Here is a 17,574-nt window from a genome sequence, read left to right on the forward strand (position 1 = left end):
TGGGAAAGGGCCCCCACTCCTGGGCTGACTGCTGCAATGGGCACTGGAACTAATGGATGGTAGACCTGGCCTCCAAACTCTGGACGCCAAGTAATTATTCAAGGTAGCTCACAACAATAAAACAACAATAATCTTCCCTGCAGCCCTCCTCACCCCCTCATACCTTGGAAAATCAATAAATGGAGAATACAGGGAGCAATATTTGTGAGATCCAGCAGCAATGAATTCTCTAAGTCCTGTTGTACTCACACAGTGAAAACCAATTTTTCCTAAATTTTGCTAATCATACCTTTAATTCATGGAACTTTGCATCTATGGATTTACTGTCACCAGATGTAATGTGTAAATCCTTTACAGTGGCCTTCAGATTAGCATACCAGTTTTGGAATTCTGCCATTGACACTTAAAAAGGAAAAAGAAAGGGAATTAAAATGCTGTACTAGACCTGTTCTCAAAGTTCAGTAAGAATACTGTCTTAACTGTTTAACAGCTGCCACCACTGAACTAGATACTGTAATCACTGCCACTAAAGTAAAAACACTGATTTTATTTCACTAACGGGAACCTGAATCATAACCGAATAAACTCCAAAGGAAAGCCCTCTGTGTTATAAAAACAAGGATACTGGTAATACAGCAGTACCACTTCATTGCAATTCAGTGTTACAAGAAGTGGGACCCGCAATACTCACGGGGGGGTATTCCCCACGGCTCCCGAGTGGCTGGCCTGCTGAAGCAGCAGGAGATCTGCACAGAGGAGGAGGCGGCAGCGGCTGCAGGAGAGCCCAGCAGGTGGTCCACTGGGCTCGCTAGGCTTCCCCCCCACCCGATAGCAGCAACGGCCGTGGCTCTAGCCACCAGCCCTCCAAGGTTTCTCTCCCCGCCACTGTGGCCGCCAGCAGCAATGGCTGCGAGCCCTGTGCGGCTCCTAGCTGCTGGGCCACCAGGCTTCTCCCCCCCTCCGCCGACAGCAACAACGTCCATGGCTCCCAGTGGTGGCCCTCCAAGGCTTCTCCCTCCCCCCCACCGCTGCCAGCAGCAACGGAAGCAAGCCCTGCATGGCACCTAGCGTGGGGCCGGCCAGGCTCCCAATCCAGCAGCAATGGCCACAGCTCCCAGCCACCGGCCTGCCAAGGCTTCTCCCCCCGCGCCACTGCTGCCGACAGCAGCAATGGCGGCAAGCCCTGCACGGCTCTGCTGCAGTTCCTAGTGGTGAGTACGTTCTCTTTGCATGTGCAGGGAATGCGCCTTTACTTTTGCATGGATTTAAGTATCTCCCGTATAATTTTTTATAGATTTCAGATTTTTCTGCACATCTGGGAATTGCCCCAAAACTGCAGGAAAATCTCTTTGCCCCCTAGGTACCCCCGATGTGCAGATTTAGATATCTGCATGCGGGGGGCGCCTTGGCTATTAGATGTATAGATTAGAAAGCAGGAGACACATTTATTCTGACCAGTATTCTGTCTTGAATAGCAAATGTATAGGATCACATTACTTTGCAAGGTCCAGGGGTCTTTTGCGTCCGGAGTGCGCCAGAGCACTGCTCCGGCAGCCCAGGAGCCGGCGCAAATGGCGGTGGTAGCAAGCCCCGCCCCCAGGTCCCCGTGCCAAAGCGCTGGGGCCAGAGGGAGGCATGAAGAGCCCCACAGCCAGGTACCCCGGGCCCGCGCAGAAGCGCTGCGGCTTGGGGGAGGCCTGGAGAGCCCCGCCACCGGTTTCCCCAGCCCACTCTTCCTTCCTCTCTTTTCCTCCTTTCCTTCTCTTTCTTTCATTCCCTCCTTTCCTTTTTCCCTCCTTCTTCCCTTCTCTCTTTCCCACCTTCTTCTCTTCTCTTTTTTCCTCCTTTCCCTCCTTCCCTCCGTCTTCCCTTCTCTCTCTTTCTTTCCTTTTCTTTCTTTCCCTCTTTCCTTCTCTCTTTTTATCCCCTTTCCTTCCTTCTTTTCTTCCTTCTTTCCTTCTCTTTCTTTCCCTCTTTCCTTCCTTCTTTCCTTCTCTCTCTCTCTCTCTCTCTTTTTTTGGCCCCCAGGAGGGGATTTTTATTGCTTTTTTAATTAGACTATAAACTACAAAGAAATAAGGGAAGGGAACTACAATTAAATAGAAAGTAAAGATAACCACTACTAACTAAAACCCCAAGAGAAGGAGATCATTAAAACAGCTTAAGTACAAAATTATTCCTTAAATCGCTGATATCTTTTGAACTTAGTCAGACATGCTAAAATATCTTTTAACACTAACAGTTAAATCTACTCTCTCTCTTTTCTTCCCTCTTTCCTCCTTCTGTGGCCCAACTCTAGTAAGAAGGGGTTTAAACTTTAAACCCCTTCTCTCTTCGCTCCCCCCCCCCGCAGGCCAGCTGGGGAAGGGAAGGGGAGGCTTTTGAAGATGCCTCCCCCCCTTTGCTTCCCCTTCTGACATCACTTCCAGTGATGTCAGGGGGCATGGCATATGCTAAGAGCCTAGTAGCTCATTAGCATACCACATGCTAATGAGCGCCTGCAGTTCTTTTTCTACGAAAAGATCCCTGGCAAGGTCACATTACTTTGCAAGGTCAACAATGCATATTTTTGTCACTAAAAGACTTACAAATACTTATGTTCAAAAATGATTTTCTGAAGTTGAAGGAGAATCAACCCCTGTTGCCATGTAATATCAAGCAGTTTCATACATTCCTGTGGTCTAACATATTAACAGTCTTGAGGACTCACAGAGGAAATGTTTTTCCAGGGATTCCTGTGTGGAAGTTTGAGCTTTCAAACTTAACTGATTCACAGCCTCATACTTCTTAATTAGTGAGGTGACAGTGCTCCCAAGAGCCTCCAGTTCCATGGATGGATATTTGCGACAGAGGCTGTTGAGAGTTTCCTGCATGGAATCAAAGTTGGTCTGCTGTTGCTGAAACTCCTTTTGTATTTTCTGAAGAACAAATTTGTGACATTAAATGTATTACATGATATTTAACTTTTATTGTGTCCATGTATATGCCAACATATTAAGTTTCTTAAATTCTAATTCTAAATTCCACCCCCTGCCAAATAGACTTATGCACCAATCACATTAAAAACATACCACAATGTCTCAAATATCTACCCTGCCCTTTTCATACCTCAGTTGCAGATCAGTGACCACAGACTGCAGCTTCTGAAAATATACACACAGCCTCATATACATTTTAAATGGCTAGGGTACTGTAATGGTTTTAGCTTTCAGAGAGTGAAAGGAACATGAAATTCAAAATATTTTTTGGTTTGTGTTCCTACCTTGATTGTACTTAGACCAGATAGATTCTGGCTATGAGCACAGCTTAAAAGTGATTCTTCCATTTTGGCAAGCCAATCTTCCATCTGATTAATAAAATTCTGTAACTGCATCTTCTGAGTACTGAAATCTTTCAGTGTTTCTTTTGCTATTTCACTCATTTCTTTAGTATGCATCAGGTTTTTCCTCAAATCAGCTTCTAAAAACTTTTACAAAATACAAATATATTTAAATGGAACAAAGTTTTGTTATTATACTTATTATACCTTAAATATTATACCTAGGTATGAACAGGCATACGAGAAGTGCTGGTGGTTTTAAGAGTTGCATTAAAACCTTAGAAGGAAAGGAAAACATCCAAATAAAATCAAATGAGTCTCCAATTTGGAAAGAATTAAAGCTGAGCAACAGATTTAGCACACTCCTGTGGTAGAATAATTTCTATATTTGTACCATTTCAGTTTACATTTATAAGTACTCTGCTATGTAAAAATCTCCCATCACTTAGGATAAAAAATTTAGCTGAGCCCCCAGCCTCTGATGTGCTAGGTTTCCTATATGAACAGATTTTTCCTTTTAACTTCCTTTTATATTGAGACAGCATGACACCCTAATTTCCCCCCCTTCAATTTGAAATTCTGTAATTTTGTTTTTATTGACTTTTCATTGTTGATTTATTCTATTTTGGTTTTTGATAGGTGGTCATTCTAATTTTGCTGTAGCTGGTTTGGGTTGTTTTCTGATTGTATTTAATTGGCTGGTTAGTTATTTTAATTATTATTGATAACTTTATTGTTGGATATTGTTTTATGAGCTGCCTCAGGGAGCTGTTTTGGAGAGATGGCAAAGAAAGGTGCTAAATAATTTTTTAAAAATTAGAGATACATTTACTCTTTGAATGTAGGGGCGTGCAGTGGCCTAGACCAATCTTTGTGCAATTGCCAGTGTAGATTGTCTTTCTGAACAACAGTGGACAACTTTCAGGTTCCTTTGAACTCAATATGCATTGTATTTCTTGAGGTTAAAAGGATGTGAAGAGATTGTATTCTGGTTCCTTCTACCACATTCTGCAGGATGTTTTTTGTCATTCAACTACAGCTACAAGGTGTCAGAAATTATATCTTACCTGAAGATTTGTGGGAAGTTCATTTGTATTTATTAGTTGTTTAAGTTCACATATTTTTGGATGGAGCTGCTCCAAATTGTCCTCTTTATGCTTAATTTGAGACTGTAAAAGAGCATGTGGATAAATGTATAACTATCAAGGATGAGGTTAGCAGTAATTTAGAATAAACAAATACAGAACAGAAAATGTTTTATTTAAAAAGAAAACAACCACAAAGCATTAAGTTTCTCATTTCCTAAGATTATACCCGCCAAGGGCCTCTTTCTAGATCTCATTGTATTTATTTCCACAACAGGCCTTATTCCTAGTTTTGTCATATTTATGAATATTTTAGAACTCATCCATGTTGGAGGGCTGACTAACAGGGTATAGAGGCCAAACTGTTTAGAATGTTGGAGGTGAGACTCAATCAATGCAGCCAGTGGATAAGGACAGATTCTGAGTTACACACCAGGACGCCAACCAATTCGGGAACATGTGGAATGTTCTGGAGAGTGCCACCACCAGAAGGCTTTTATATATAAGGAGAGATGTGTTCATTTGATGCCTGCCCATTGCAAACATTGATTTGGTTTCCACAACAGGCCTTATTCCTAGTTTTGTCATATTTATATATACTTTAGAACTCATCCATGTTGGAGGGCCGACTAACAGGGTATAGAGGCCAAACTGTTTAGAATGTTGGAGGTGAGACTCAAGCAATGCAGCCAGTGGATAAGGACAGATTCTGAGTGACACACCAGGACGCCAACCAATTCGGGAACATGTGGAATGTTCTGGAGAGTGCCACCACCAGAAGGCTTTTATATATAAGGAGAGATGTGTTCATTTGATGCCTGCCCATTGCAAACATTGATTTGGTTGAAATCCAAATGGAATATAATCTTCTTATAAAATCTGTCCGAGGGCTGTTTTCTGATATACTTGGTTCCAGTTCCACGAGGAGAGGTTGTGTGTTGAGAATACTCCACACTCTGTAACCTGACCAATACCTTTCTAGGCAAGTATAGCACCTCAAAAGTTCTCAGAAGAGAGAACTAGGCAGGGGGAACAATCTGGTGAACTTTGGGGGTGAAGGCTTAAACCTCGAAAGACCCAGCAATCCCTGAAGCAGAAAGGTAGAGGTGGCTCGATGTCCAGGACGCCGAGTACAAGCGGAACCACATAGGAGCTATGAAAGTCTACAAAAACTACGCCAAAAATGACTGAAGCTAAGTAAACAAATAAAAATACATAAATTACCCATCTCTGCTAGCATAATTTCTATGGGGTGGGTAAATAAGAGAATGTGTTTGTGGTAAAGAGTTGTAGCCCATAAAGAGGAAATCGGAACAATATAGGGGGGGAAAAGAATACCCTTCAAGAAGTGGCTAATTAAAATAAAAGTTATTAAATAAATATAAGGGAAAAATTGGTAAGGGATAGAAATAAAGACTGGCAAAAAATAAGTGGTAGTAAAGGCAATTAAATAAATAGCAAATAACCTGTTCATCTTTCTGTTTTGTCTTTTGCTGCGCTGCGGCTTTAACGGAGCCATTTTGATGACAGTGCGGCAAGGGAGCTTCAGAGGCATCCAGGAAAGTGGGACGGAGAAAGAAGGAGGAGAGAACTACGGCAGCCCAAACATCATCCAGATCAAAGAAACAAGGAAGGAAGGAACAGCAATAGAGAGTGCAGTAGTACGGTGGCCGGGTGGAAGATCAGGAAAGTGGCGACAGAAGGAACTGAACTGAATTAATAATACTACAGAAGAGAGAGTCAGCTTGATAAAAGGAGAGACGTGCGGGGATGTCGAGAAGTGGAACAGCATCTCAGGAAAGAGAAGAGACAGATTGAGAGCCAGTGGACTATAGGAGTAAAAGAGAGGAGGTGAGACGCAATGAGGCTTCTCTCCCTTTAAGTTCCTGTGTATAAGTTAACAGCAAAGGTCCCTTCTCTGTGGTTTATACTTCTTGCACTCTGTGGATAAGATTGGGTTTTGTTTTTTGTTTTGTTTTTGTTTTTTGTGTAATTAATTTAAGTGTGATTAGTTTAAGTGATTAATTTAAGTGTAAAAATTAGGGAGGTACCCAAATTTATTAGTAACAAGAGCCACTTGAATAAAATAATAATAATTAAAAATAATAAAATAATAATAATAATAAAAATTAAAAGGGGGAAGAAATAAAATAATTAAATAAGCATATAAATTAGATAGATTAAGCTAATTTATGGCTAGTGGAAGTGGTAGTGGGAGTAGAAAGGCATCCATCCCCTCACCAGGTCAAACCCAATTGAAAATTAATGCAATGAGTAGTGCTCAAATATCTATTAAAGATTTAAAAGCAATGATTCAAGAATCGGTGACGCAAGCCATAAGGAAGGAAATTGACCCTACTCACGATAAAATAGATGCATTAACAGATCAAATTAAAAATGAAACAGAAGAAATTAAGAAACAAATAAATGAAAATAAACAGGAATTACAAAAAATTACGAACAAAAATTATAAAATAGAGAAAAAAGTAAATGACCTAGAATATGATCTCCAAGAGCTGAAATTAAAAAATTATAAAATGGAAGAAACATTGATCCATATGGAAATGGATAAAGCGGCACTAATTATAAGATGCCAGAATATACCAGAAAACCTGGAAAAAGAACTAAAAGTGAGCTTATCAGAAAACTTAGCAGAACAATTAAATATAGGAACACAAGATGAAATTTCTGAAGGAATTGAAGCTGTGTACAGAAGGAACTCGGCTTATGCAAGGAAAAATAAAAAACCAAGTCCATATAACCATATAAAATTTTAAAAAAGAGATCTGAAGGACAAAATATTTAAAGCAGCGAACGAAAATAAAGTGGTAATTCAAGGAGAAGAGATCAACTTCCTAAAGGAAATACCATGGCGAGTCAGGGAAAAGCAACAGAGCTATGGAGTACTGGCAAGACATCTGAGAAAAAATGGAATCCGGGGTTCCGGAAGGTTTACCTTTTCCCCATGGAACTAGAAGGCAGAGGATAGACTCTGTTTTTAACATAGTAAACTCCCTAGAACAATATGGTGAAGATCTAGGTTGGCAAAAAGAGGAAGACGAAGAAGAAAGAAAAGAAGAGGAAGAAGAAGAAGAGCCAGATAAGGAAATGGAGGAGGAAAATGGCCAACAATAAGAACAAACCAAAAAAGAACCAAAAAGAAAAAAGGAGAAAATAAATCCATCAAATATATTAACAAGATTCCAGTACAAAAGTAAGGCCAGGAGACCCAGCTGAGCTCTGAGCAGGAACAGGAGCAGGAGACAGAAGGGTGAGTGGTTTTTTATTTGCTTTCAGCGGAGAGGATCCAGCTGAGGATTTTGGTGGGAGAACTGGTCTGGGAGTGTGTGGAAGCGCTTGGAGTTTTTGCAGATTCCTGGCTGCTTGAGAGAGGAAAGGGCATTGTTTGACTGTGATTGACTGCAATTGAGAGGAAAAGGAAGGGGCATTGTTTTGCATGTGATTGAGTGCCTGGGTGCATTTGAATAGCTGCTGCCAGCACTCTGCTGGGGGAGGCCTCTATTTAAGGAAACACCTGGCCAGAGGCAGAGGAGACCCAGCTGAGCTCTGAGCAGGAACAGGAGCAGGAGACAGAAGGGTGAGTGGTTTTTTATTTGCTTTCAGCGGAGAGGATCCAGCTGAGGATTTTGGTGGGAGAACTGGTCTGGGAGTGTGTGGAAGCGCTTGGAGTTTTTGCAGATTCCTGGCTGCTTGAGAGAGGAAAGGGCATTGTTTGACTGTGATTGACTGCAATTGAGAGGAAAAGGAAGGGGCATTGTTTTGCATGTGATTGAGTGCCTGGGTGCATTTGAATAGCTGCTGCCAGCACTCTGCTGGGGGAGGCCTCTATTTAAGGAAACACCTGGCCAGAGGCAGAGGAGACCCAGCTGAGCTCTGAGCAGGAACAGGAGCAGGAGACAGAAGGGTGAGTGGTTTTTTATTTGCTTTCAGCGGAGAGGATCCAGCTGAGGATTTTGGTGGGAGAACTGGTCTGGGAGTGTGTGGAAGCGCTTGGAGTTTTTGCAGATTCCTGGCTGCTTGAGAGAGGAAAGGGCATTGTTTGACTGTGATTGACTGCAATTGAGAGGAAAAGGAAGGGGCATTGTTTTGCATGTGATTGAGTGCCTGGGTGCATTTGAATAGCTGCTGCCAGCACTCTGCTGGGGGAGGCCTCTATTTAAGGAAACACCTGGCCAGAGGCAGAGGAGACCCAGCTGAGCTCTGAGCAGGAACAGGAGCAGGAGACAGAAGGGTGAGTGGTTTTTTATTTGCTTTCAGCGGAGAGGATCCAGCTGAGGATTTTGGTGGGAGAACTGGTCTGGGAGTGTGTGGAAGCGCTTGGAGTTTTTGCAGATTCCTGGCTGCTTGAGAGAGGAAAGGGCATTGTTTGACTGTGATTGACTGCAATTGAGAGGAAAAGGAAGGGGCATTGTTTTGCATGTGATTGAGTGCCTGGGTGCATTTGAATAGCTGCTGCCAGCACTCTGCTGGGGGAGGCCTCTATTTAAGGAAACACCTGGCCAGAGGCAGAGGAGACCCAGCTGAGCTCTGAGCAGGAACAGGAGCAGGAGACAGAAGGGTGAGTGGTTTTTTATTTGCTTTCAGCGGAGAGGATCCAGCTGAGGATTTTGGTGGGAGAACTGGTCTGGGAGTGTGTGGAAGCGCTTGGAGTTTTTGCAGATTCCTGGCTGCTTGAGAGAGGAAAGGGCATTGTTTGACTGTGATTGACTGCAATTGAGAGGAAAAGGAAGGGGCATTGTTTTGCATGTGATTGAGTGCCTGGGTGCATTTGAATAGCTGCTGCCAGCACTCTGCTGGGGGAGGCCTCTATTTAAGGAAACACCTGGCCAGAGGCAGAGGAGACCCAGCTGAGCTCTGAGCAGGAACAGGAGCAGGAGACAGAAGGGTGAGTGGTTTTTTATTTGCTTTCAGCGGAGAGGATCCAGCTGAGGATTTTGGTGGGAGAACTGGTCTGGGAGTGTGTGGAAGCGCTTGGAGTTTTTGCAGATTCCTGGCTGCTTGAGAGAGGAAAGGGCATTGTTTGACTGTGATTGACTGCAATTGAGAGGAAAAGGAAGGGGCATTGTTTTGCATGTGATTGAGTGCCTGGGTGCATTTGAATAGCTGCTGCCAGCACTCTGCTGGGGGAGGCCTCTATTTAAGGAAACACCTGGCCAGAGGCAGAGGAGACCCAGCTGAGCTCTGAGCAGGAACAGGAGCAGGAGACAGAAGGGTGAGTGGTTTTTTATTTGCTTTCAGCGGAGAGGATCCAGCTGAGGATTTTGGTGGGAGAACTGGTCTGGGAGTGTGTGGAAGCGCTTGGAGTTTTTGCAGATTCCTGGCTGCTTGAGAGAGGAAAGGGCATTGTTTGACTGTGATTGACTGCAATTGAGAGGAAAAGGAAGGGGCATTGTTTTGCATGTGATTGAGTGCCTGGGTGCATTTGAATAGCTGCTGCCAGCACTCTGCTGGGGGAGGCCTCTATTTAAGGAAACACCTGGCCAGAGGCAGAGGAGACCCAGCTGAGCTCTGAGCAGGAACAGGAGCAGGAGACAGAAGGGTGAGTGGTTTTTTATTTGCTTTCAGCGGAGAGGATCCAGCTGAGGATTTTGGTGGGAGAACTGGTCTGGGAGTGTGTGGAAGCGCTTGGAGTTTTTGCAGATTCCTGGCTGCTTGAGAGAGGAAAGGGCATTGTTTGACTGTGATTGACTGCAATTGAGAGGAAAAGGAAGGGGCATTGTTTTGCATGTGATTGAGTGCCTGGGTGCATTTGAATAGCTGCTGCCAGCACTCTGCTGGGGGAGGCCTCTATTTAAGGAAACACCTGGCCAGAGGCAGAGGAGACCCAGCTGAGCTCTGAGCAGGAACAGGAGCAGGAGACAGAAGGGTGAGTGGTTTTTTATTTGCTTTCAGCGGAGAGGATCCAGCTGAGGATTTTGGTGGGAGAACTGGTCTGGGAGTGTGTGGAAGCGCTTGGAGTTTTTGCAGATTCCTGGCTGCTTGAGAGAGGAAAGGGCATTGTTTGACTGTGATTGACTGCAATTGAGAGGAAAAGGAAGGGGCATTGTTTTGCATGTGATTGAGTGCCTGGGTGCATTTGAATAGCTGCTGCCAGCACTCTGCTGGGGGAGGCCTCTATTTAAGGAAACACCTGGCCAGAGGCAGAGGAGACCCAGCTGAGCTCTGAGCAGGAACAGGAGCAGGAGACAGAAGGGTGAGTGGTTTTTTATTTGCTTTCAGCGGAGAGGATCCAGCTGAGGATTTTGGTGGGAGAACTGGTCTGGGAGTGTGTGGAAGCGCTTGGAGTTTTTGCAGATTCCTGGCTGCTTGAGAGAGGAAAGGGCATTGTTTGACTGTGATTGACTGCAATTGAGAGGAAAAGGAAGGGGCATTGTTTTGCATGTGATTGAGTGCCTGGGTGCATTTGAATAGCTGCTGCCAGCACTCTGCTGGGGGAGGCCTCTATTTAAGGAAACACCTGGCCAGAGGCAGAGGAGACCCAGCTGAGCTCTGAGCAGGAACAGGAGCAGGAGACAGAAGGGTGAGTGGATTGTATTAGCCAAATATTGGAAACAAAAGGAACTTCCCACTAAAGATGAGGTAATTAATAAAATATTAGAGATAGCAGAAATTGAGAAATTGAGCTTAACTCTACAAGGTAAAGATGACAGTATTTTCTGGGGAAGATGGGCAAGTTTTTATAATTGGTTGAATATGGGAAAAGGAGATGCAAATATGTAAGAGATGTAAATATTTGGAATGTAATGAATTTATTTAAACTGATAAATAAATAAAAATTGTAACTAAAATAAATAAACATAAAATCTGTCTGAGTTCTAGCATCCTGTCCATGTACTCATTTCCAATCAAAGAGGAGGAATTCAAAGTAATATGACATTTCCCTTTCAGAAAAAAAACCCCTACCTAAACTCAAGCTTCACCACCTTCTATTGGGTACCTCTTCTAAACTTGGACAGAAATACTCGAAAAAGACTGAACAAGGAAGTAGAAGAACTTCAGTCCACAAACCATTTCTTTTCCCTGACAGGTCCCTAAACTCAGGAGGATTCAACAAGTGAGACTACTAAAGCCCTAAATACCGTTTTTAAAATTTTATTTACAAGTGGGACCCACAAAAAACTTGCAGCGAGCATGCATCCCTTCCCCCTTTTGCTTTCTTGCCTCGTCCTCCTTCTCTAACAATCTTACCCTTCTTTCTCCCCCTCCTTTCTTGTCAGCCTACCCTCATCTCTTTTGCCCCATCCATTCTGTCAATCTCTACCCCCCTTCACTGATAACCTACACCCCTATTTCCCTCCTTTCTCCCATTTCCTTTATCTGCCATCCTACTCCCTATTTCATTCCTTTCCCCCATTCCCCTTATCTGTCAAACGACCCCCATTTCTTTTGCCCCCCCTTTTCTCCATCAGTCCAACCATTCCTTGCTGCTCTTCCCACCTATCCTTCACTCCTGGCATTTCACTCACCCCCATTTTTGCACCTCTCTGCACCTACCCCCCTACCCTTGGCACTCCACTGACCCCCAGCCTTGCTGCTCTCCTCACTTACCCCCCACCCTTGGCACTCCACTGACCCCCAGCCTTGCTCTCTTCCCACCTACACCCCACCCTTGGCACTCCATTATCCCCCACTATTCCCACTCACCCATCCACCCACCCTTGTTGTTCTCCCTACCTACCTTCCAGCATGCCAGAGGTTCCGTTTATCCACAGCGGCCATTTAATTCCTTTGATAAAGTAAATTTTGTATTTGGGATACCACTATGGTGAAAATAAAACTTGCTTTCCTGCCTTTGTCCTCAGACAGAAATCCTGCAGGGGGTTGCAATATGTCTTTGTATGTACAGTGCAAAAAGATATGTTGCATTTTAAAGTGTAAAGGCTCTCTGTCCATGTACATAGTAATAAAAGGCATTTTGCTACTAGAGGTCTTACAGGCTCTAACAGAAGGTCAAGACATTTTCACTTAAGCCAAGCTCCTTTTCAATACCATTTGATACCTGATCATACTGAGAAATTACTGCATATGAGTTTTTTATGTCACCTGAAATTCTTCCAAGAAGGCCTTGGTTCCCTGACAGCTGGTCAAGTTGCTTATGATGTCATTCAGCTGTGAGACAGAATTACTACACCAACCATCAATATCATTGCCAACTGCCAGCACATCTTCCCATAGTGATACACTAACTCTTAGCTTCTCTATGTTATCTTCGAGCTTCTCTGAAACCTGATGCAATGAAAGAAAACAGTACCTGAACAACATTTCCTAGAAACAAATGTCTGATATTACAAGAAAACTGAGAAATGGTTTGAATCTAATGATGTCAGTGGAAGCAGCAGAGACTTCCCCCTTCCCTTTTGACCTCCAGAAAGATGATCCCAGTGGTCATGGGACCCTTATGTAAAAACAGACATAGAGCTTGGGGCTCTAATTAGGAGGCGGAACAAAATCACCCCATCCTTCTCCACAAGCACAGCTCTGCTGATGGAGGAGGGAGAATGGGCCCTCTTCTCCCTCTTCATTGCAGTCCCCTGGCCCATATTGTTCACATGGCTCCCACAACCCCAGGTATCATCTTTCCAGGAGTAAAAAGGTACAGCTAGGGGAAGGGGACACAGGAAATCCATATCCACCAGTGCTTTCAGCTGGCAGATCACTGGATCCAAGCAAATGATTGAAATATTTTTTCAAGGACAGAAATCAGAAGTTATTAATGTCAAATGGTATTTTCTAGGACCAACCAAAACCACACTATGTATATGCTGAGACAAAGTTGCATAGAAATATATTTTCATTGGCTACCGTACAGTAATGGAAAACCCTTCAATGGGCAGGGTAATAATCTCAAGATTGAAATTGAGAGGGGTTTTTTTAGAGATATAGCTGAATTTCCTAACATTCGAAAGGAACTACAAGATGACCAAGACATTCTAAATTCCTTTAATGACTGATTGTTTGCTTCCAGTTTACTTTGATGACTGTTTCCTGCTTGCACAGGAATCCCATTATGGGCAGAAATGAATTTCTCATCGAGAGTAATGGAAATGGAATTAATTTGTTTTGATTTCCATTTGTTTTCCTTTGAAAATGAATGGGTAATTTCCCCACATCTTTTTTCATCTTTGTTTAAAAGTGAATGAATTACTATGCCCTACATTGCTTTGCAATTTGGCTTTTAAGATTCCATGACTATTTAACCTTTTTTCTTACATCTAGCCATTTGTCCACAGTACTGTCCATATCCATTTTCACAGGCTTCGGCTCACAATTTGGGATCTTTTTCAGCTCTGCTAGCAGGTGTTTTCCTTTGCTGGTGAAGTTATCCAGTTCTTTCTGTCTGTCATTCAATTCATTCCTAGCTGCTTCATGCTGTGAACAGAAATATATGCTTGTTACATACAGCTTTAAAGAGGTTTATCATCCACACTGTTTAATGACCTCTTGATAATTAATTTTAAGAGAAGTGTCTCATTTAAACTGTCATGATTAACTTAAAATTCATTGACTTCAGTGGAATTTAAGGTCAACAGTCTCAGGATCACTAAGTTTACTTACATATTCATAATTAGCACCGCAATTAGGATCACACAGTTATGGTAACACTGTGTATACACGCCATGATACAGCAAATTGCAAGCAAAGGAGGTCTGTTTTATACTCAGCTACCTAATATGCATTATCTCATTACTGGATATAGGCTTTTTGCCCTATATAGTGGTACCTGTGCAGATCTGAGTATGGAATGCTGCCTCTAAATCATGCCAACTATTTTCCAATACAGTAGGAGCTTCTGTGACATAAATCTAATTTAAACTTAGTAGAATTGTGGTCATCCGCTTCACTTTGAGCCTTCTGTATCCGGAGTTTGTTAGGACATAAGTCTTACTTTGTTCAGTGGTGCTTACTCCCATGTAAATGAGCACAGGACTGCAGCTTTAATCCTACCTAGAAGACATCCGTAGTGGTTGTGCCCATCATTCAAAAATTCCTGCCCAGGGAATTTTTTAATTGTTGCAATTGTAAAGACAGCCTTTGATAAGCCATAGTCAGGACAAACCAATCAAGAAACCGTACATGAAAGACAAATATATTTATCTATACAAATAATAATACAATTATTAATATGTTAACAAAAACATATCTACATTACAGTAGGCCTGCAGAACTTGTGACATGCCATGCCAAACACAGTTCAGTATTATACGTATTCTACGTATTGCAGCCTGATAAGGGCTTGACAAATTTCTCATTTCAGCTGTCTGCTTAAGACTGCAAATCAATGTAGTTATCAAGTACTTGCCAAATCAGATAACTGGTGGATTGCGTTTGGGCTGGTGCCCTACAAGTTGTCCAGGCCAGAAATGGAGGAAAGCAGATGTTTGATTAGTCTGGCAGAAAGAAAAGAGAGGACAGAAAGCTGGGGTGTGTTAGGGCTTCTGTATATATTAAGGTCTGTATATATTAACTAAACAAATTCTACTTTCATTATTTTAAAGGGAAAATATGAGCATTACCTTTGATAAAGACCATTTCACATCTTCTTTATCTTTTAATATGACCTTGATCATTGTTACATTGCTAGCAACCTCTGTGGCTTTAGTTACTATGGATTTCAGGTTCTGATATTCTCTAATCAGATCAATGAGAATACAACACTGCTCCTGCCTGTCAAGAGATGTGATGACACATATTAATTAATATTTATTGATTAAAGTATTTAATTAATCTTCAACCAATTAGATATAAATTTGTAAAATGTAGCTATGTAAAAAATTAAATGTCAAAAAATTATAACGTGAACCAGTTAATAAATGCTATAATCCAAGGTACCAAATGAAAACACCACTATCAATTCAATTGCAGTCAAGCTTAGCCAGTTCTATAAACCTGACAAAATAGAATACACTTTACTTATAATGGTCACTCAGTCAGTCAGGCATTTATGACGGCAACAAGCCATAGGATATTTCTAATGGTATGGATACAGAAAGCAAAATATCTGATCAGCTTCCATGGTATAACAGTCCATGGTAGGGGTCCTCAACCTTTTTGAGCCTATGGGCAACTTTGGAATTCTGACACAGTATGGTGGGCACAGTTACAAAATGGCTGCTGCTGCTTACCTTCAGTCTGACAGTGAAGATCTTTCTGCTCTGGTAGCAGTGGGGCCAAAACAATGTGTTTCTTTTTTCAAATCTGCACAATCAATCAAATCTCCAATGGCCAATCAGAAGCCTTGCTGAGCAAAAGCTTCACCTGGCACCATCCACTTTCTAAAAAAACTTGGTGAGCACCAGGAAAGGTGTCAGTGGGAGCCCACAACCACCACATGGGGGACCCCCGGTCCCATCTATCAAATTTTTATCCTGACATTCCTCCAAAGAGCTCGGGTAGATTTATATAGTTCTCCCCCCTCCCCTTTACCCTCACAGCAAACCTGTGATGTAGGTCAGGCTGACAGAGTGAACTACTCAATGAACTACATAGCAGAATAAGCATTTGTCCCCAGTCCTAGTCTATCACGCTAACCACTACATCATGTTGGGTTCAATTCCACACTCAGCCATGAAGCTCATTGTGCAATTTTGGGCCAGTCATTCTCTTTCAACATAAGTTTACTTGACTAGGGTTGCCAGGTGCCTTTCTCCTCCCAGCTGGGGGATTTGGGGGGCATTCCAGGGGTGGGCGGAGCCCCTTGCAGAAGTGACATCATCATGTTGGTGACACTGGGATGACACTACTTTTTGGGCAAACCTCTGTGGTAAAAACAGCTACAAACTATAGAGTTTTGCCCAAAAAGTAGATCATCACCCCCACTGTTGCCGACATGATGATGTCACTTCCGGAACTGATGTCAGCTACATTATGTGGGGACATCTGTTTGGGGGTGGGGTTTCCCCAGCTGGCCAGTGGGGTGTAGAGCCTGCAAAAGTGGGGGGATCCCCCCCTGGGAACCTGGCAAGCCTATATTTAACAGAGTTCTGAGAGAGTAAAATGGCAGGGAGTAGGCCATGGATTTTACCCTCTTATAGGAGGAATGTTGGCATAAAATTGTGACAAGGACAGATGATGACCTAAGTGTACAGGGAAGTTTGTACTGGAAATTTTGTATAAATGTTGATGCCTGTTGCACACAGAAGATGCCTGTTGCATACAGAAATTTATCATGTAGAATTTATTACTGCATAGTCATAAACTACAAGGGGGCTTGGGGGCCCAGGCCTTCCGAAATTTTTCCAGGGAAGGCTAAACCTCCCCCAGCCAACCAGTGCTTGGTAATATTGAGTTTAAAACTTTCCTTTGGGCTCACATTTTTCTTCCAGGCTCACTTTCTTACAAATGCTAATTGAGCTAGCAGGATAGTCAATGGTATTGTTAAACATGCCCCTTCTACTCCCCTCTCTTCTCCCTGTCTTTAGGAAGACAGATCCCTGCCTTTACCTCAGTGGAGAAAAAGATCCGATAACATTCCTTGCCACAGTTAAAACTTTGTTGGTCTTAAAGGTGCCACTGGACTCTAACTTTGTTCTATTCCTTGCCACAGGAAGAGAAGGTCTCTTGCAGCTGAATCCATCAGGAGAGACAGACCTCTAAGCTGAGGTCTAGGGAAGGTGGCCATTTTTGATTTGATTTATTAGATTTCTACCCTGCCCTCCTGGCCTAGGCCAGCTTTTCTCTATCAGCTGGCATAGAAATCTTAAGGGCACTTGATATTGTAAATGATAAGATCTGCAAGGGTTTGTGGTTGTATCTTTGCACGCTCTAGATTAATAACTAAGGTTTTTGATATCCAGAATGTATCAATCCTTGAATATGTTTGGTGTCTGTTGGGAAAAAATATATAGTCCTTAACTCTGGCTGACTCCACTCACTTTCAATGTAGCAACAGTCAGACTGTGAAGCCTCTGTTGAGCCCAACATACTTGCTTGACTCCAATTTACATTTGAGGAAAAAGTGTCTCTCTATTTTATTTTACTTGGGTCTATATGTCCTTGATTGAAAACACTTTTTTTTCATGGTCTGTGTGGGGGTGCTTCAGCCACTCCTAAGCTCTTCTTTCAATTCCCATTTCATTTTTAAATTGTAAGCCCATCTGCATGAACAAGATTGGTGGGGGGGGGGGGAATGCAAATAAGGGCCTTTTAAAA

At 42.7% G+C, this 17,574-nt stretch overlaps 1 protein-coding gene across 1 annotated transcript in view; it reads right to left on the minus strand.

The window, feature by feature from the left end:
• Window positions 1-17,574, minus strand: part of SYNE1 (spectrin repeat containing, nuclear envelope 1) — a 436,861-nt gene that overhangs the window by 288,263 nt on the left and 131,024 nt on the right. Inside the window, exons 39-45 of the mRNA XM_015426162.1 lie at window positions 14,940-15,090; window positions 13,636-13,794; window positions 12,469-12,651; window positions 4,387-4,488; window positions 3,263-3,466; window positions 2,711-2,918; window positions 290-402 (exon numbers count right to left, since the gene is read on the minus strand). Coding sequence (XP_015281648.1) covers window positions 290-402; window positions 2,711-2,918; window positions 3,263-3,466; window positions 4,387-4,488; window positions 12,469-12,651; window positions 13,636-13,794; window positions 14,940-15,090 — 1,120 coding nt within the window. The remainder of the gene's footprint in view (window positions 1-289; window positions 403-2,710; window positions 2,919-3,262; window positions 3,467-4,386; window positions 4,489-12,468; window positions 12,652-13,635; window positions 13,795-14,939; window positions 15,091-17,574) is intronic.

This window comes from Gekko japonicus, unplaced genomic scaffold, assembly GCF_001447785.1.
Source record: "Gekko japonicus isolate JY-2015 unplaced genomic scaffold, Gekko_japonicus_V1.1 scaffold223, whole genome shotgun sequence".
NCBI classification, from domain to species: domain Eukaryota; kingdom Metazoa; phylum Chordata; class Lepidosauria; order Squamata; family Gekkonidae; genus Gekko; species Gekko japonicus.